Raw genomic sequence first — 21,736 nt, 5'->3', positions numbered from 1 at the left:
TAGAGAAATTTGCTATGAAAAAGATATTTTGGTTCCTTGCGTCATTGTCCACCAAATTAAAACTATATAAATATCTTTCCACATTTTGTTTGTCTTTCATGTTGAATTTTCTGAAATGACTTTCACATTGGTGAGAGTATTCCCTTTTTTAAAATTTGCCCCCACTGGCCCAGCCAGCATAGCTCAGTGTTTGAGCGTCGACCTATGAACCAGGAGGTCATGGTTCCATTCCCGGTCAGGGTACATGCCCGGGTTGTGGGCTCGATCCCTGGTGTGGATATGCAGGAGGCCCTCGCCAGGAATCGAACCAGCAACCTCTTGGTGCATGCATGGGTCAGTGGTAAACTACTGAGCCACGCCCGCTGGACTATCTACCTTTTAAAAACACTATTGTAACTTAACCTAAAAGTGGTAGACATTACCAGAATTCATGACATTTTTAGCTGCATTATTTATGTTACATATGTGCATATATGACATGATGATGACATATGAATTTTGGTTAAATATGATTGAACAAAAAGTAAATATAGTATATTTTATGCTTCTAGATGTATGGTCATAATGAAGTCATATAGCAGATAACCTTTCTCTTTTGATACTTTCAGAAGGTTTTGAAACTAACCCTCAGTTAAAACATTTATGTATTAGCAAACATATATGATAAAAACATTTCCTTTTACTCTCTTTCCAAACATAATATTCCAGAATTATTTCAATCACATTCATTATTCAAAATCCTGAAAAGAAAATAAGAAAGTGTCAGTAAGTGTATGTCCATAGGGTTTCTCCATGATTTGTACCTTTGGGTGAAGTGTATTTCACCTGGCGTTTTTTCTGAGTCAAAAGGTAAAGTTTTTATGTGTAGACCCGTAAGCTACAAACAAATAGGAGCACTCTGCTACAAGAGTCCCTCTGGGCTCCCTGCTGCTGTTTACCCTAGAAGCTTTGCATTAGTTCCCAGTGTTCTTCCCTGAGAAATATGCAAGGCTGACTTCCTTACTTCTCACTCCCCTTCTCAAGGCAACTACCTGTTCACTGTATCTAAATTACTATACCTCTTCATCTCCTTAGCACTGTCTTACTTTTTTTTCCACCCCTGAATCACTTTGGACATTTGCTTCCTGATAAGTAAACTAAAGGCCATGAAAACACTACTAGGTTCTAAAGGCAGAGGTTGAGTTCTGTTGAACAAGCACATCCTCTACCAAAAGTGCCTTTGCCCCTATACTAGTAATTATCCAGTTGTCAATTTCTTCACCACACTTTTCAGAGAAAGCACATTGACAAAGAGGAAAATGTGCATGTTGAGGAAATAACATTATAATACTACATTTTGTATTTAGAGAGCCCCTTTTTTTCCAAAATGCTAATTTTGCATCAAAGCATATGAACTCATTCATCTTGTTTTCATCGCTGGTTGGTCTGAATAACCCAGTTTATTAATGAAGACCAGAGCAGGAAAGGTGAAATGGCTCATACAGGACACACAGAGAGTTGATAGTGCTGCTAAGAAAAGCAACCAAATGTTCTCTCTGCTCAGTACATCATTCTATGTAGGGCTGGATTGGAGGTTATCTCTCATTATTTTAAGTTGCCACCTCATCTCAATTCATACCTAATGGCAAAGGAAATGATGAGTTAAATTTTAAACTTAAGGGTTTTTTTTTATAACTTTTTTTGGTCTTTCAATCTGAAGATGAAAAATACTATTTTTAGATGATGAGAACTTGAACAAAATGTTTCAGACCTCTATCTACTGAAACAATATTATATGTCTCAGCCTTAGAAAGCAAGCATATTTTTAAATGACTATAATTAAATATTGTGACTATGAAAGATCATTAATTTTTATAGCAGATGACAATAATGCGATAGCATATAGCAGGAATGGGGGTAGGGAAGAAAGCTGTCTAATTTTGGCCTATTGGAACCACTATAGATTTTTGGTCCAACTCAGCAGAAATGTAGCTTTAGGAGCATAGTAGCAGCTTTCCTTTCTAATTGGAGACTTAAAAGTAAAGGTGGTTGGGCCAGTTTACTATGCAGACCTGTGACTAACCCTGTGAGTTGTTAATTCTGCTCTTATTGATGCCATCCTGTTTCTAAATGGACATCGGTTCCTGGGGGTATATATTCTTCTCTCAGCTTTGAAATAGTTGTGAATCTTCTGAGAACTAAACAACCTGGATATTAAAAGGCCTTTTTTTCTTTCTTTTTTGCATTGTTGGGGTTGAGAAAGTTAAGAAGTATAGATTTCTTACTATTTTAATAGTTGATTTAATTTACCTTGTATTCTTCATCCTTTCTTTTCCCTTTAGGGGCAATTGTTCAGACTTCAAGAATAATTTAATTTCTTCTTTTGAACCCAAATAAATTCTTTAAGCTATATCAGAGTTGTGAGGTGTTTTTTTTCATGATACAGAAAAAGAATCTAAGAGCAAAAATAAACCAAACAAATAACATATTTGTTAGAGTTTGAAATGTGGTTGCTCATTTTAGCCAATAATTTCCAAATAGTGAAAGGCATTGAAATATATTTATTTAATGAATTTATATGCCTGAATGATAAAATTAGATGTTTGGAACAAAGTGAAGAAATAAGTTTCAATTTTTTTTCTTAGAATATTGCAAATTAAAAGAAACTGTTTCATTTTATCCTTGCTTAATGAAACTTTCTTCCTACATTATAATTTGGTTTCTCCATCAATTCAGAGATGGAAATATATTTTATTGTAACATTCAGGTTCCTCCTGTACTTTCTAATTATAAGTACTCATCAGAGGGCAGATGAGATTATATTCTACCTTAATCAGCCCCTCCTCCACCCAACTGCCTGCCCCTCATAAGACTTTCCTAACTTGGAAAATCACTCTTTAATGTCATGTTGCTGGAGTCTGACGGTCTTGTTCAGTGTGTTTAACGAACTGATTTGTTTAAATTCAGTGCTTTGTGCCATTCCATGAATTTTAGCTAAATATACTGCTATTTTTTAGCAATGTGCACTAAATTGTGTGTGCCTAATTCTGAAAATGACTTTGTACAATCAAGGCTCATTTAACCATTGGTGGTTAGCGAGAAGTTGAGCAACTTACAGTTACTAATTGGTCATGATTGTAAAACACAGTAATAGCGAGGAACTTTCATCTGCTGCAGGCATGTAAGGCACTCTGCTGTCAACCTCCCAGTCATTAGGAATGCTGCAATTTGGCTTATGTCTCCCTAGTCAAGATGTCACAGAGAAGATGTTTAGTCGTGGGAAGCATATCAGTATCCAACAGGCAAACATAGTAATAGGGTAAGCACTTCCAATTGGATTTTCATAGGAGGGATTGACTTGTATGCATTACTGAATCTGTGTAAAATGGTATCCTTTTGGCACTAACTGAATATAAATTTCAGTAAATCTTTTTTCTTGCTGCCGATTAGTACAATACAGTGAAATTTTCTGTAACTGGGGGGAGGCAGTGGTTGGGCGTCTGCTAATAGCCTGAAAATAACTAATGAGGATGTGCTGTGAGAGCGATTGATTGAATAGCTGCAGTCCTGTGTGTTTCTTTCTTGCTTGCTCTCTCTGCAAGCTGTAGAGAGGAGGGGGGAAGAGCAAGACACAAGGAGGGAGCGAGAGAAAAACGCTTTCTCTTAAGTGGAAGTAGCACGGATCCCAGGGGCCAGGAGGCCAGAAATGGAAGTTTAAACTGCATCTGTCTTTTAAAGGGAGAGCAGCAGGAAGCAAAATGTCAGTCTCCGGAGTCACCATTTACTCCTCATTTTTTAAGATCTGGAAGATAATACAGAATACTTTTTTAGGATGTATTTTTTTTCCTTGTTCATGTTGAAATTATCTAATGTTATCTGAGAAGCTGGATTCCTATGTGTCTGTCAGTTGAAGTGGAGATGGGAAGCAGTTGTGATAAAGGTATAATATGTATATATCTATCATCTATGTGTGTGTATGTGCAGAAATATGCATATGTATATCACTCTATAAAAAATTAAATGTAACCTTAATGTAGTGCATAGTAGTTAAGTTGGATATTTATCACATTATGTGCAAAATCTGAAGCTCGTTAGGTAGTTTGAACCGATTTGGGATTCCAGAGTAATGTCTTAGTAAGGTCATATTGCGAGAACAAGGAGAAGCTGATCTATTTTTATATCTGCATAGGCATATATGTATTTTCTCCTGGCAGCAGCTTTCAGTCTTCACATGGCCCTTTGGTTGCAGTCTGGTGAATCATCTTGTCTGCACTGAACTGAACTTTGACCTTTGTGCAAGCACTTTCAAATCATGAGCAACATTAGACTATATTTTGTTCACAAGAATGTAAAAAATTTCTATTAATTCCTTTGCTGCTGACAAATAGAGAAGTAGATTCATACACTGTAAGATACAAATATTAAGTGAACTTATAGATATTAAACAATAGCTTAAAAGAAATTATTTTTATATGTGCACAGATGAGACATAAGCAGTTACACTAAAGCAGATTCCTAACTATGACCATCTCCTAGTCTACATAGTTCAAACACCGCAGAGATAAAAAGAAAAATTATGTGGTTATAGAATATAATGCACCTTTAAAGTAAACTGATTTTTTTGGGGGGGTGGGTAGTGAGAATAATTTCACAATTAAGTTACACATTTTAAATTTTGGGTTCTTAATGGTCTTTCTTTTTCAGAGGTGCCAGCAGAAAGATCCCCTCGCAGACGGAGTATCTCAGGGACCAGTACCTCCGAGAAACCCAACTCCATGGACACTGCATATACCTCACCCTTCAAAGTACCAGTAAGTGTTTCTCTTCTCTGAAAGGATATTTCACTTTTGTCGTTTCTTCTTATAGTTATATTTGCTAAGGAGTAAAACATTTTGCTCCTCAAGAATTTCTTTACAGTACTTAGGGTTAAAGACAGAGTTGTCAACTTTTATAGATTAACTGTACTTAATGTCTATTACTTTAAATGTAAGGTTTATTAGGTTTTAGGGAATTTTAATTTTACTTGTGGAATACTTCCAAATTATGTAACTAAATACATTAAATTCAAATTCCTCTGAACAATAGAGTACAAATCTTTGCAGAATGCTCTTTTATCAAATCACTGGCCAAAACCTATAACAATTCTGTAAAGATGCTGGTGAGATTTTTTTTTTTAATTTTCCAAAGCTGGAACATAAGTAGAGAATGATAAGACTCATAAAGTTGCAGAGGAAATTGTAAGAGAATTTAAACAATTGTGAGTTCTAGTTCTGAAATCAGGTCTGCTTTGCCTAAGTCTGTTTTAAATGACCATTAAAGTGCTCTAGAAATATCCTGGAAGAAATATCCCAGTTTAAAATAATCCTTAAACTGACAGGTAGTACTGAGACTCAGTATTAAATTCAAAGGAATGCTGAGATGGAAAGGCTGTAAGTGATCAGGTCAGCTGACCACCAGTTGCAGGCATAGTTTGAACCATTTTGTTAAAACTCTGATTAATCCATATTTTAATTCATCCATTTTCTTTGTTTATTGAGCAAGAAATATACTAACATTCTAATCATATTATTAAAATTCATTGTTTTTAAACTTGAAAAGAATTACATGAACTTTGTCATTGTTGTAGATACAATGGAAATCAATATAAAATAGAAATAGATTTTTCTATGGAAAAAAAATATTTTTCTTTTAATTCAGCCAAGTTAATATGTTATATTCTTTGTTTACTTATTCCAGTGCTATTTTTTAAAAGTTGGGATGACCTTTTAAGTAGAACTGATATTTTGAGATATATAAGTAGACATTCATGAGTAAGTTAATAACTTAAATGATGTTTAATTTTGGATTAACCCTGAGGAGCAAGATTTCCCTTTATTGTATCTTAGTGCCTTGTAGAGTTTGTGGATATTTGTTATCGTGCCCTTTCAAATTTTTACAAACTTTTCGTTTTTAAAGTTCACAAGCAAATGTTGGATTAATATTCTAAACCAATTTTGATAGGAATTTCAAAATATCAGGTTTCATGCCTTTTACTAAATTTCTTTGTTCCATAGACATAGCTACCTATTTTTAAAACTTTTTATGAATGAAGGCAGCATTTTCCCCTTCCCTCCTTGTTTTATTGATGAAACAGAGATCAAATATACTGAAACCAACTATCCATATCCAGAGTTTGGTACAAAGGGATTGAATTAGAATTTGAAGTTTTTATGCCATCATGCTGGAATAGAATGGTGAATTCTTAGAAATTTTTCTAAGTCAGTAACTGAAGAATATCCCTCTGCAGGATGGTAACATTGAAGTACTTCTAAATTGAGTCTGAAGTTCATGACTGGGCTTTTAAATTTTGAATTCATTAAAAACAATAACTTTATTTATATTTAAATAATAAGTTGACATCTAATCTAAGGTTTACCTTAATAATAAGACTGACTATTCTTGAGTAAAAGTAATAAAGCAATAATGCATGCATATGAAGGCTAGCACTACTTCTGGACAACTTACTCAGTTGTTAGTCTCCTGACAGTCTCAGCTACCTCATGGATTTAGAAATATTGAGGGAAAGAAGAGACCTTTGCCTAACAAATTGCAGTCACCGAGCCTATGCACTTAGCTCTCTAGGAGAATTTAACCATTCCCAAGCCCTCACCTAGACAATTGTTTGAAAAATAACTATCAGAACACACTGTTTGCAGAGTAATAAAAACAATCTGAATCCACTTAGGATAAAGGCAAATAGCCTTACATTCATCAATAGCCCTTATGGGTACCATTACATTACAGGATGAATGGTGCATAGTGTAGTAATTGACATTGATAATAATGATCTTGAATCATCAAGAAAAAGCGAGGTTATATTTGTGTGCTGGACTTTTTAAAAAGTAGAACTGTATAATATTGTGTAATATATATCTGGTGGGAATATTTAAAATTTTGAAGATATGTGATGCTTATAAAACTTATCAGAAAAATCTGGTTTATGAAGTACCTTATTCCTTGGTAATGCTGGATAAATAATTTATATTCTTTTAAGAGAAACCATAATATGCTGGCTAAATGAGGCACTGCCATACTTGGATGTCTGTGGACGTACATTGTATTTTTTAAATTTACATATAACACCAGTAGCTAATGTGACTTACTTGCATCACTTAAATGTATTGCCAGTAAGAAGTATGCCTAGTTTTTAGACTAACACAAAATACTTTCATAATAAATATTATGGTGGACTCTCTGAATACAGAAAAAACAGTACAAAAAGGAACTGAACCTTGAGATACTTAACTGTAAGTTATTTATACAGTATCACAAAGGAGATCATTTCCATGTTAAACTTATGAAGGGGCAGAAGTGAGATTTAAGCACAAGTCTTGTGGCTCTAGGGTTCAGATGTCTTTACTATGATGAATAGCAGGTTCACTGCTCATTAGATGAACCCAAAAAGGAACTAGTAGTGGACTCCCCAAAAGGCCTTTTTTTTTTCCTTAGCAACATTTTCAGGTTTTCTGAAAGCAGAGAAGATGAAATAGATTTTAGCAAGCTTTGACTAAAATTATTGACACTGACACTCTTATCGGATGCTTACTTTGAGCAAAGTATTGGTGATTTGCCAATTATTGACACTTTCTTGGCACTCTGTTTGGTACTGGGGAAGCAGAAATGGATACAGAAATTTCCACTCCCAGAGTACGTATAGTCTAGTAGCAAGAGACAGAAAAAGGACCAGATTCATAAGGAGGTAGATGAGCATGGTGATATGAGCTTTTAACAATGTACTGTGTAAACTAAGGCTTTGCCGAGGAGCCAGGATTTGAGCTGAGTTTCAAAGGCTGAATGAAAATAATTGACAAGGGAAGAGAGAGTAAACCAGACTGAGGGAACAGCATTTTGGAAAGACACACTTCATACAGTAATTGACTCTTTCAGGGAATATGGAAAGTGTTCAGTGAGGCAGGAATTGAAAGTATATAGGCAAAAATGGCAAGAGAGAAGGCTGGAAAGGTAAGTTGGGACAAGGCTGTGAGTGGATTTGTCAGTCAAGTTTAACTAAATTTTGCTGGCTGCTAAAACATTAGATATTTGTATATTGAAATATTTGTCTTGGCTCAAAAGCTAAACCAAGTTTATAAATACTGTGAAGTATCGGTAAATTACTTGACTCTTCCCCTTGACATCACTCAGTGAGTGATGGGTGAGGGGCTCTCATTCAGTGGAGGACCAGCCCAGCACCCACTTCTGGCTACCAGCTGACACTGCTGATAGTTCTAGAGTAGGGTTTAGCATCAGGGAGATACAAGAGAAGCCAGTGGGTAAGAGTTGCTTATATCCTGCTCACTGCTGCTAGATGAGGCAGAAAGGAGCCAAGGAATAACTATAGCAGTGAGGCTACATCAGGTAAAACTAAAACCTTTGTATGTCCTCCCCACTCCCTCAAATTTATATTTGTAAAAATTTTAAATGGGTAACTAATATTCATATTCATATATTCATATAACATATATTCATATATTAGCAGCATATTCATGTATATTCCTTACTTAGTCTACGCCATCTTTGTGTATGTGGTAGGCAGCAAAGTCAATAAGTTTAAAAATAAGGACATACAAAATGAAAAAGGGAACTTATTTGGACACTGAAGGCAATGACTTGGTTTTTAGGAATGTTTAAATGTATTTTAATTTTAATTTTAGCCATAAGAAAAAGCCGCGATTTGTAGGATAGCTGTTCTGTTCTTCCTCCACTCTCACCCCATATTTCTTCACCTTAATTCCAGTTTTAATTATAGTTGACCCTTGAACAATGAGAGGGCTTAGGGGAATCCACCATCTCAGCAGTCGAAAATTTACGTATAATTTGTCAGCTCTTTGCATATGCGATTCCCAACTATGGATCGAAAATAGTATTTGTTTGTCAGTCTTTGTACCTCATTAGATAATGAATATCTCTTTTACTCATCTGTGTTGCTACCCCAATGCCTAACACAATACCTTACACATAGTAGATTCTCAACAATAATTGTGAATGCACAGAATATGTGTGAATTAGTGAAGGACAAGAATAGAGTATCTTTCTACACGTATTCTCTTGGTATTACTGGTGATGTCTCCAAATAGATTACTAAACTAGTTAATAACCACTAAGGGATCATTTGGAATAAATGAGTGTACCTGTGCAGAATATATTTTTCCTCAACAAAGAGAGAATTGAATTTGTTTTTGGAATTCAGGGCTAGGGTATTTTATGTGTATAGGGTACGTTGTATCTACTTAAATTGATTAGGAAGTGAAATTAGATAGATTTCTTTATTGACTTGTTTCTGTAGTTATTTCTTTGAGCCCTTTTGGTGTCATACATAAACTCACAATGTTTCTACAGATCTGAGTTTTGACTGTTAGAACAATTTTAGTCATTAGAATAGTTTTCACCTTTTTAGAGGTCCTTTTTTTCTTTAACATCCTGGTAGATTTTTTTTGGTCATATTTGTCATACTTGTGTTTTCCTTTAAATAAGATATCCATTCTATGTTTCATACATTGTTAAAACTACATTTAAATATTACAGGGGTTCTTAGGAAGAAATAAGTAAACTACTGAAAACTTGCTTAGGTACTTATAATTTAATTTAGAATGGGAAAATAATCATGTCTTGCAATTGTATGTGTTTGTTTCACTTGCCTTAGTTTTTGGAACAGCCTCCTTTCTTGAATATTCTATTTATAAAGTGACTATTGATATTTATGATTTTTTTTTATCACTTCTCCTTAGAAGATGCCATCAATTTAGTTTTGGCTAAGAGAAGGCTGCTTGTGTTCCGGGCCAGGTGCTTGGTGTAGTGTTCTCATTTCCATAACACAATGGTCTGAGTTGGCCTTCCATGTGAATATAACACAATGCAGTCGCAGCTGCTTCATTCGTATTAGCTTTGAGCTTGGCTCTGAAAGAATTCAGGCACTAAAATATATGCCAAGACAACCAGAAAGCATGGCTGAACTAAAGCAATAGCTGACTATTTCTGTGTAACCCTCCTTGTGTTCTTGTTATAGAGACACCTGAGCATTCCCAATCAGATACATGCACTAGATACAAAAGACTATCAAAAGGTGAAACCTTTGCATAGTTTTAGGGAGAAAGTAAAGCTTTGGAATAATAAATGTAGACGAAGTTAAATTCCTGCTTAAAAAGAAATGTCACATCCTTTCGCAAGTTTTGAGATTTTAGGTGCAGTTGATACTGGTCTCTGTTTTGTATAGAATCCTGAATAAGTCCAATAAAAGCCTCAATAAGATCTTTGTTTTTCCAGGTTAAATAAAGAAACAGAAAGCTTCATGCTCACTTGATAAAGACCAGAAAGTGTTCATTGTCAAACCAGTGGTTTTCAACTCTAGCTAAACCTAAAAAATCACCTAAGGAACTCCACAACAATACTAATGCCTAGAATCCACCTCAGACCACTTAAATGAAAATCTCTGGACTAGAACCTAATCTTTTGTATTTTTAAAAAAACTTCCCAGAAGATTCTAACATGTACCCAGGATTTAGAACTATTTGTCTAAATAGTTAAAATATTAGGAACTCATTTTAGTCAATGTCTTTCCATAGACATTAGTGCTTTCTTCTGTACCTTCAAGTCTGATATTTTCTCATTGGCCTAATATTTCTCACAAACAGATTGCTGCATTGCATATTAGTTACCCTTCTAAGTGTTTGCCACAGTCAATTCAGGCGACCGGTCTACATTTATAAAACATTGCTTTATTGTGGTACCGTGACCTCTGACCAGCCTAAGAATCTCAGCCTCAGGGCTGAAATAATCAATTTGAATTCATAGTACCCAAGCTACATATTATTTCAATTTTTGTATTCTCATTGCTATTGTATTCTAGGGTACTTAAAGTTCTGTCCCCTACTGCTTAAATATTCTGTATCTATCTTTCTTCCTTCTCTTTGCTGATAATCTACATGGAGTTAAAATTCATAATAGGATCACCCTGCAGTGATATCTCCTTTAATAAAAGGTATATTTGTATTCATATATGTATGAATATATAACATGAATTTATATTCATATTGTATTTCTATTAAAATTTTACTACCAGAGGTAAAAATAATGGATAAACATAGGGATGTCAGAAAAGAAAAATTATAGTCTGAAGACACTAAATATTAACTGTATCTTTAAATCATTTTGTAATCAGAATGGGTATAATTTTAAAATCTCTTCATGATAAATGTCCTGGAAAATATAAAATTTGGAGCAGAGAAAAAAGAAATAAGAATTGATATGACCCCTTAAGAGAAATAGAAAGGACATGATAAATACCTGGAGGAAAAGGGAGCAGGTGTGGCAGGGAATAGTGCCAAGATTCTAAACTTGAAACAAAGAATGATGGGAACCCTCCTCAATCTATAATAATAAAAGTGTAATATGCTAATTAGACCAGACGTCCTTCTGGACGAAGCTGGGGCTGCAAAGGAAGCCCGGGTCCCGGGTCCCTGCCAGCGGCCTGAGGGAAGCCTGGGTCCTGGGTCCCAGGTCCTGGGTGTCAGAGGGAAGCCGGTGCCAGCAGCGGGGGGAAGGAAGGCTTACTCTTGCACGAATTTCATGCATCGGGCCTCTAGTCTATGGATATTCCTAGAAATGTGTTTGCAGCAGTGCTAACTAGCGGAGATTCCTGCTTATCCTGCCCAGGAGAGGAGGGCTCTTTGAGGGGGAGGATGGGATGAGCTCACTTACAGCTCATTCTCATGGGTAGTGTACTATATGCCCCTCTCCTCGAAGCACAGATATTTTTCTTCAGCTTTACCATTAAAGGAGGCTTAACACCTTTCATTTTACAATTAGAGATAAACATTTTCAAGGGATAATGCCTATTTAAGGGAGCATATAATTAGCCTCTGAGTGTAATTGATATTAGATATTAGGAAGATAGAAATATAGAAAGGGAACCTTGCCAACTTCTTGATTTTGCTAGGATTAGCTATACAGAAAGGTATTTTTGTAGCTCTCAGCTATACCTATACTTGGCAACGTACAGCCATTGCTGGTAAACAGTAATATCCCCGAATTCCCTTTCTAGCATCAGGCCCTTTCATTCTGTTTACTAGTACCAGTACCACTCCACTTGATTTTTAAATACTTTATTTATTTTATATTAAACATCTACTAATTTTATTGTAAATAAACTTTAGTCCAAGCAGCATATTTGATTAAGATATCATTTTAATTTTTTTTTGTCAGGCTGTTGATTAGCTATTAAAAGAAAAGGTGCTAAAAGGATTTGAATAGACATTTCTCCAAAGAAGATATACAAATGGCCAGTAGAGATATGAAAAGGCACTCAACATCATGAGTCATTAGGGAAATGCTAATCAAAGCTATAGTGTGATACCATTTTGTACACACTTGGATGGCTAATCAGCTAAAGAGTAGGTATACTAAGTGTGGTCTATCCATGCAATGGAGTATTATTCCATCATAAAAAGAGTGAAGTGCTAATATATGCTACAACATGGATGAATCTTGAAAACATTATGTTAAATGTTGTATGATTCAGTTTATATGAAATGTCCAGAATAGGCAAATCTATAGAGAAAGAAAATAGATTAATGGTTGCCAGAGGTTGAGAGGGCATATAACTGCTAATTAGGTACAGGATGTCTTTTGGGAGTGAGGAAATGTTCTGAAATTAGACTGTTGTGATGGTTATACAACTTTTTGAATATGCAACAAACCCTAAATTGTATACTTTAAAAGGGGGAATTTGATGACATGTATAGTATATCTCAATAAAGCTGGGTTTTTTCTTTAAGTTTAGGGGGAAAAAGAGAAGATATCTGAATGTTTCTTAATATTGATTACAAATTGAAATGATAATATTGGGGTATTTTGGGTTAAATAAAATGTATTTGGGGAGGAAACAAGACAACAAAATAAATTTCATTATGTAGTGGCTGCTTATCTCCTACAAGTTTTTTTAGATGCTTATTACTAATACTAGAGACCCAGTGCACGAAATTTGTGGGGGGGGGGTTCCCCTCAGTCCAACCTGCACCCTCTCCAATCCGGGACCACTGGCTCCTAACTGCTCACCTGCCTGCCTGCCTGATCACCCCTAACTGACCCCCCTGCCAGCCTGATCACCCCTAACCACCTCTGTTTGCTGACCTGATCACCCCTAACTGCCCCCCCACCGTGGGCCTGGTCACCCCACACAGTCTGCTGTTCAGTCATTTGGTAGCCCCTCACTAACCCCCTGCAGGCCTGGTCGCCCCATGCAGCCTGCTGCTCAGCTGGTTTGGTCATCCCTCACTAACTCCCCCTGCCGGCCTGTTCGCCCCATGCAGCCTGGTGTTCAGTTGTTTGGTCATCCCTCACTAACCCCCCTGCCGTCTTGGTCGCCCCACTCAGCCTGTTCGGTCGTCCGTTCGGTTGTTTCGGAGGTGACGGCCCGTGGCTCTTTATATATACAGATATGGCATGTGTGCATTTGTATTCACACTACCATAATTTTGCCTGTTATAAGACATATAGTTATATACATTTTTACTCAAGCATATAAACATAAGAAACATGACATTTGATTTTAAAAGAAGAAAGCAAATTATGGCAGGCATATATTTGGAATATTTTTAATTTTTGCAAATTTTCCCACCTGAAGAGTTATATCTTATATAATGTGCTTTATAATCTCTTTCATAAGTTCATGTCTATTAAATAAACTGCTTGATCTTTTTCATTTTGTGTATAGTCCATCTCTGCCTCTGCATTCTTAGAAGATATTTTATATGTGAGCTAGTTTAATGGGATAATGCTGAAATTTTCCCATTAGAAGGATCTTTCTATTACTCTGATGAGACAACATCACTCTTCACTGTGAAGAGTGAAATCAGTGATCACCACATCAGGAAACAGAAGGTGATGATATTTAGGAGAATCTTCTTCTAAACAGTCCTCTGTATTCCACTGATGCTTATTTCTGATGTCCTGCAGTAATTTAAAATCAGTTCAACTCAAATTGTATTCACTTAAGTTTTTCCCAAAAACTCCTTCCCCCTGTATTTCTAACTTTGTAATACTACAAATTTCTTCAGTCCTCAGAGATAAAAAGCTGAAAAGCCATAGTATTCCTTTCTTCCCCCCCCCCAAATTCAGTCATCAGATCTTTTTTTTTTTTTGAATATATTTTATTGATTTTTTACAGAGAGGAAGGGAGAGAGATAGAGAGTTAGAAACATCGATGAGAGAGAAACATCGATCAGCTGCCTCCCGCACATCTCCTACTGGGGATATGCCCGCAACCCACGCAACCCAGGTACATGCCCTTGACCGGAATCGAACCCGGGACCCTTCAGTCCGCAGGCCAACTCGCTATCCACTGAGCCAAACCGGTTCCAGCAGTCATCAGATCTTTGTCTTTAAATTCATCCATCCCGGACCCACTGCCACTCACAGACTTTGATTATCAGCCTTACTATTCTTCCCATGAACCAATTCCAGGCCAGCTTCATGAGCATGAGACCAGTACAGCGCACAGGACCTGCTCTCAGAGAGCCCTGTGCATGAGGTTTAATGCTCTGCAATTGCCATCTCAAAATTCTTAATGATTCATCTTTAAGTTTGCGTTTTGTAACTGAAGTCCAATGGGACAATGAGCATGTGCAAGGCACAGTCCCACCTCCTGCTGCCTCCATGGGATGGAATCTACACTGCCCACATCCCCACCCCTAGAGCCCCAGCCAGCCTTCCCTCTCTGCCTCACCTAGCCACGACTGACACTTTCTGATCCTGGCAGGATCCTGTGCACAAACGTGGGAAAAGTAGGGTTTGAGAAGCGCACTCTGTGTTGTCTCATCTCAGGAGAAGGGTTTGGCGGGCCCTCCTTGCCCCTGCCTGTCAGCATCACTAATGTCTGGCAGGCGACCCAAGGCCACAACTCAGTTGGGACAAGCCTCTTGCCCATCCCCAATCCAGATATCTAGTGACTTGCAATGACAGCCGTGGAAAGAGAAAAGGCCTGGCTCAGTTTCCCTGCCCCAGGCCAGGGCATGGCAGGTGGATTTGGTGGCTGGGGAGAGGCAACCTGGCAGCCAGTGGGCCACCCACATAGTGAGTCATGGGCTATGGGATCCAAGTAGGAAGGTCTGTACTTGCTCTGTGCCTGAGGGAGCCTGGCAATAAATAGCAAATTAAAAACACCATAGCAGATGGAGGGAGAAATCAAATTAGTGCTTTACTAGGAGCCAAGGGGCAAGGAAGGGATTAACTATTGAAAATTTTATGATTTGGGGGTGATAGAAATTTTCTCTGTCTCAGTTGTGGTAGTATACATTTGTCAAAACCCATCAAGCTACTCAAAACAGTGAATTTTGCCTTTTGTATATTATACCTACATAAACCTAATGCTTTAAAAGACATGATAAATTTAAAACATAATACATTAGAGTTAAAAGTCAAAGGTTTGAAAAAATGTAATAGGAAGATAATCAAAAGGAACCTGATATTACAGTGCCCTATCAAATAAAAGTGAACCTCTAAGACATAGAGTATTTTTAGGGATAGAGACGGTATGCTAAATATCTTCCATTTGCCCCCCATAGCAAATCTTGACCTAGCAATGGGTTTTTTTTCTTTATTGATTAAGGTATTACATATGTGTCATTGCCCCCCACACCCCCACACATGCCCTCACCCCCCTGGTGTCTGTGTCCATTGGTTAGGCTTATATGCATGCATACAAGTCCTTTGCTTGATCTCTCCCCCTTACCCCCACCCTCCCCTACCTTCCCTCTGAGGTTTGATGATCTGATTGATGCTTCTCAGTCTCTGGATCTGTTTTTGTTCATCAGTTTATGTTGTTCATTATATTCCACAAATGAGTGAGATCATGTGATATTTATCTTTCTCTGACTGGCTTATTTCACTTAGCACAATGCTCTCCAGTTCTATCCATGCTGTTGCAAATGGTAAGAATTCCTTCTTTTTTACTGCAGCGTGGTATTCCATGTGTAGATGTACCACAGTTTTTAAATCCACTCATCTGCTGATGGCCACTTAGGCTGTTTCCAAATCTTACCTATGGTAAATTGTGCTGCTATGAACATAGGGGTGCCTATATCCTTTCTGATTGGTGTTTCTAGTTTCTTGGGATATATTCCTAGAAGTGGGATCACTGGGTCAAATGGGAGTCAATGTTTATTATTATAATATCTATTATACTATCTAATAATAGACAAACATGGTAATTAACCATACCTCCGACACACTTCCCATTGGCTAATCAGGGCAATATGCAAATTAACTGCCAACCAAGATGGCGGCCGGCAGCCAAGCAGCTGAAGCGAACAGGAGGCTTGCTTGCTCCAGTGATGGAGGAAGCCAAGGTTTCCCGCCTGCTGCTGCCGGCCTCTGAGCTGCACTCTAAGAAACAATGTTGCAATTATAGAAGCTAAACAAACCCCAGAAACCTGCTTTCAGCAGCCGAGGTCTCAGAGCTGGAGCCGAGCCTCAAAGCTAAAGCCGGCTCTCAGTTCCAGTGCCAGCCATAGAAGGTAAATAAATCCCAGAATAAAAAAGAAAAAAGGAAAAAAGGGGAGGTTGGGAGCTTCAGTCGCCCGCCAGCCTGAAAACGGCCCTCAGCCCCTCACCCACACTGACCAGGCACCCCAGTGGGGACCCCCACCCTGAAGGGGGTGTGACCAGCTGCAAACAGCCATCATCCCCTCATCCGGGCTGGCCAGGCACCCTGATCCAGGACATTCTTCAGGACAAACCAGCCGGCCCCCACCTGTGCACCAGGCCTCTATCCTATATAGTAAAAGGGTAATACGCAAACTGACCCTAACAGCAGAAGGACTGGGAATGACTGGTCACTATGACGCACACTGACCACCAGGGGGCAGACGCTCAATGCAGGAGCTGCCCTGTGGTGGCTAGGGCGCTCTCACATGGGAGGAGCTCTGCTCAGCCACAAGCCAGGCGGATGGCTGCCAGTACAGCGGTAGTGGTGGGAGCCTCTCCCGCCTCCTCAGCAGCGCTAAGGATGTCCGACTGCAGTTTGGGCCTGCTCCCCGCTGGCCAGTGGACATCCCCTGAGGGCTGCCGGGCTGCCAGAGGGATGTCTGATTGCCATCTTAGGCCCAATCCTCCGGGGAGCGGGCCTAAGCCAGCAGGTGGTCATCCCCTGAGGGGTCCCAGACTGCGAGAGGGCACAGGCCGGGCTGAGGGATGACCCCCACCCCCCGAGTGCACAAATTTTTTGTGCACCGGGCATCTAGTCTATTATAATATACACATATTTCACTTTTATATTCTAATTTAACCTAAAAAAGTCAAGATCTGATTAAAGGATGTTTACTATATTAATATCTCTGTTTTTATATTTTTAAAAGTTTCATAATAAAAGTTTTATTTTGCTTCATAAAAGAGAAACTTTGGATGTTTATCACAAATACACACACAGAGATTCTGAAGCATCAGCTCTGGTCTAGGGAAACAATTTTAATTTATGATAAAACCTTTTCTTTTGATGTTTTAAGTTGCAAAACAAAACAAAAAAAAACGCCTATCCAAAACCTGAACACCTCCGCTAGGGGAGAAATTACCCACATTGAAACTGCTTGTGAACTGTAATGCACCTTGTATCTGTTTGTTATTTTATTATTATTCTTACCTAGAGTTTCCCTTCCTGTCTTGGATTTCCAGTACCTGGAAGATAAACTAAGTAAATAAAATATGATGATTGGAAAATGGAGTTTCCCAAGGGTAATTTTCAGTTACCCTTCCTTTTCCTTTTTTCTTATTAATTTTCTACAGTTAGATTTCGGCCAACATTTATTGAACATCTACAAGTTTCTAAGTTATATTAAGAGATCAAGGAAGGGAATAATTTATATATGGCATAGCCCTTCTTCTGGGGTAATTACAGTCCTTAATATGAACTACTAAAGTATGTAGAATACACAGAGATTAATTCATTAATTAAACTAAAACGTTAAAAGCAAGAATGAAAACAATTCTCACCTGGGTCCTTTCTAGTTGACAAGGTGGCATTTCCTTAGTGTGAGTCATATACCATTTAAAGGAACTATTCAAATTACTTAATCACCTAAAATTGTACAATCCCTTGTGTGGTCGCTGAAATGAAAGCCTCAGACAGGATTGAAGCAGGGTTCTGCTGCACATCACTGTGTTTTTGTGGGAAAGGTGATGACATGTTTCTCTGCCTCCAGTTCACCATGTCTTAAGGGAACAGAAACGCTAGGACACTGGCAAGTCAGCATCTCTTATGGCCACCACTGAGGCTTCGAAGCGTGGTTGCCTGGCAGCAGTTCTATTTCAGTTACCAATGATGCCCTGGTAGCCAAGTTTAGTCTTCGGGGGTTACTCCAGTTTGCAGGTGGTGAATAACTTTTGTCATTATCTTAACATTTACCAAGCTACCAAGAAAGGCAGCATTTGGCTTTTTCCTGGCAGTTGCTAATTTTAAGCCTTATTTTGACAGAAAATAGTGAGTACCAACTTATTAAAGTTGTATCAATTGCGATGACAACTTTGCTGTTTAAAATGATAAGCTGTACACTCTCTTTAAGAATTGTACTCTTTAAGAATCAGCATTTCAGAGGAGAATTAGATGACGTAGAATTTCTTTCGAGGTTTATTATTATTATTTCAGATTAGCTTGGTGTCAGTGAGAAGAATGAGATCAGTTCATTTGTAGTCTTTTCCTTTGTTTCCATTTATGCTGTTGGGTTTCTAGAGTGTGCTTGTAGGAGCATCCTTTACTCTTCATATTAACATAATATATAAACATCATAACTTTAGGAAAAGAAAGACAAGCATCTTCCTCTTGGCATCTATTTTTAAATTTTATATTTGGATTTTTTTTCTCAGTGTCCATATAATCATTTGCATATGAAAAGAATATCATTAGGGTTTCAATTTAGTTTAATTATACAGATAGGAGTCCTAGGGGCACATTTTTCTAAGTTTGTTGTCACACTAGTGGGTTTTTTGTTTGTTCATAGTTTTTAACATACTGCATTTCTGCTTCTTTGTGGTATATAACTATATAGTAAGATATGTGTAAAAATTAATTATAGTATACATGGGGAAAATATATTATACTATAGTACCTAGAGTATTTGAAGAGGAATTAGAATGTGGCATCAGTTAAATAGTACTACATATTGGAAAGCACCTGGCCAGTTCTTGATACCCAGGAAAGCTTCAGAAAATTCATCCAGTCAACAAATGTTTATGGAACACTTATAGTGTATCAGGTATCACTGTAGGCACTGGCATACATCACTGAACAAAACAGCCAAAACTCCTGGCTACTGTGGAACTTCTAGTTTCCTTCCCTTCCTTTGTGGAAAAATTGTGATTTCACCCAGCCTATTCAGTAGTCTCACTCTAGATTCACATTCAGTTAATACTTACAAATACCCATTTTCCGTTACTTTTAAAGTACTTTTTATTCAGATATCTTATTCTTTGGAATGGTCCTAGGAAAAAGGATTTTTTTAAATCCTCATTTTATAAATAAGGAATCAGAAACTTAGAAATTGGAGCCAGTATTTGAAGCCGCACTTTCTGATTCAGAGTTCCCTGCTCTTTCTATTATGGCACTTGCAGCAAAAACAGCATGGTGGCTTTTATTCATTCCACTGTCTATTTTATTTCAGTTATGCAAACATTTGTAGAACTGAATGCCAGATCTCAGACCTGTTCTGGGAATGCAAAGACTGTTTAGTCCCTGCCCTGAGGAGTTCAGGGTTTAGTAGGGAAGACTGTTGGCACATAAGTAGGCATGCAGTGTGCTAAGTGTAAGGCTAATGCTATTTATAGATACTTGGAAGTACAGAGGAGGGGCACCTAATCTAGAACAAGGTCAGGACGTGTCCAAAAAGATACACTGAAGGAACTCATCCCTGAGCTGAGTCTGAACGAGTAACTTGGCCAAGGACAAGGGAGGAAATATGAGCAACAGCAGAGATGCTTGGTGAATGTAGAGAAGTGTATAGGCTTTTAGAATTGCTGGAGTGTAAAGCATGAAGCAAGGAATGGCCAGGGATCAGGCTAGAGTGGTTAGTAGAAACCAGATGAAACCGTATCCTACAGGCAGAACTTTACCAGAACCACTTGTATAGGTACCTTTAAATCAGTTATCCACCCCAGTCCAGTCAGCTATAGCCAGAGCAGAAGAATTGCAAAGCATAGCGACTTGTACTTAAGGAATTGCTCAGAAGGGGACCATTGGGAAAATGGGCATGTCATACACTCTGAGGCTCCCAGAGTAGGTAATGTTGCTGGAAGGCTCAGTGCATAATTGGTCCAGGACAGAAGACTGGCCTAGCTTGGAGATAGTGAATTTTTAGTGGCATCAGAATGTTTGCCTATGTGGTCTTCCTGAATGGCTTAGGCATGTGATCAGAATTTAAACATTGGTTCAGTTTTTTATTTTGGGTAGCTGATCATTAAGAGAATGGAGGTTGTTGGTTATTAAATAGCTTCAAATGATTGACCATGAAGTCCAGGTTGGATAGAAAACAGGGACAGGGAAAAATGGGATGATCAAGAGACTGGAGGTTTCTGTGAAGTTGAAGAGCAGATGTATTGGGAGAAATATATTTTTAGGAAGAAAGGTCAAAGATGAAGATTACTGCTTAAGATGACTGAGGTGGAGATTCTCTGAATGATGATAAGATCTAGGTTATGGCTCTAGGAGTGGGTGGCTGGAGAGGAGGATAAGGATTTTGGAGTCAAGGAATTGTGAAGCGAGGATAGTAGATGGATCACTACCTGGTTATTTACTAGTATGGTGTTAGGAGTCAAGAGATGGAAATATTGCAAGCTAGAGGCTAATGTCCTTAATGAATAAAGGAAATTGAAGGAGAGATTAATTCATGAGAACAGCAAAGAATAATAAAGGATACTAAATCAAGATGGTGTGAACCTCAAGAATATGCTTTATTTCAAACCAGAATTTTATGGAATAAAATTATCTTATGAAATAATAATTTGACTCCAAACATGTTTGGAAGCTGGAAGTTCCACAGTAGCCAGTTTGGAAGCTGTCATGGTAAGCTTGGAAAATCCCAGCACCTCAGCCTGGGTACCACCGAATATTGGACAAAGGAGAATGAAAAACTTCCATCATATAGCGCTCTAAGCTAAACTGTATTCTCAGGTGAAAACCATGTTTCAGTCAGGTCAAGAAGATGAAAAAAAAAAATTTTATATAGCAGATTCTACTACCTCTGTGAAATATCATGGCTATTTTAAAGTTTCCTTAATCTGTGTTCCACAAACAACCATGATTTCATGTATATAGTTACCAGATATTTGTTGAACACTAAATTAGGTTTAGATACTGTGGCAGAAATTCGATAGATATATAGCCCTATACTTACCTTCAAAAGTTTAAAGGACAATGGAAGCAATAATTATACATTAATAGCTGGACAAACTGCCTTTCTTATCTTACTTTGCACTACTCCTAATCATACATCAGCCAGACTGAATCTACTTAATGTATAACCTGTGTGTTCTTACCTCCATGCCATTTCTCATGCTGTATTCCTTGGTACCCCCAAACCTAAATTCAGTCTATCTTTCGGGTCTAGCATATTCCATTCTTCCATATAATTTCCACTTATTTCTCCAGATGATGTAACCTCTTTTTCAACATTCTCAAAAGAATACAGCATGATAGTCTGTGAAAAAAACATGAATGACAACTCCTCTGAGTCATACAGTA

The 21,736-nt window shown here is 37.8% G+C and overlaps 1 protein-coding gene across 9 annotated transcripts in view; it reads left to right on the top strand.

Moving 5' to 3' along the window:
- RASAL2 (RAS protein activator like 2) overlaps positions 1 to 21,736 on the top strand; it is a 258,767-nt gene that overhangs the window by 181,428 nt on the left and 55,603 nt on the right. For all 9 annotated transcript variants that reach the window (XM_059673950.1, XM_059673951.1, XM_059673952.1 and 6 more), the window contains one exon: positions 4,684 to 4,790. In XM_059673950.1, the coding sequence (XP_059529933.1) occupies positions 4,684 to 4,790 (107 nt within the window). The remainder of the gene's footprint in view (positions 1 to 4,683; positions 4,791 to 21,736) is intronic.

This window comes from Myotis daubentonii, chromosome 18, assembly GCF_963259705.1.
Source record: "Myotis daubentonii chromosome 18, mMyoDau2.1, whole genome shotgun sequence".
NCBI lineage: Eukaryota > Metazoa > Chordata > Mammalia > Chiroptera > Vespertilionidae > Myotis > Myotis daubentonii.
Note: the sequence above shows the minus strand (reverse complement) of the source record. Positions and strands in the feature narration are given on the sequence as shown.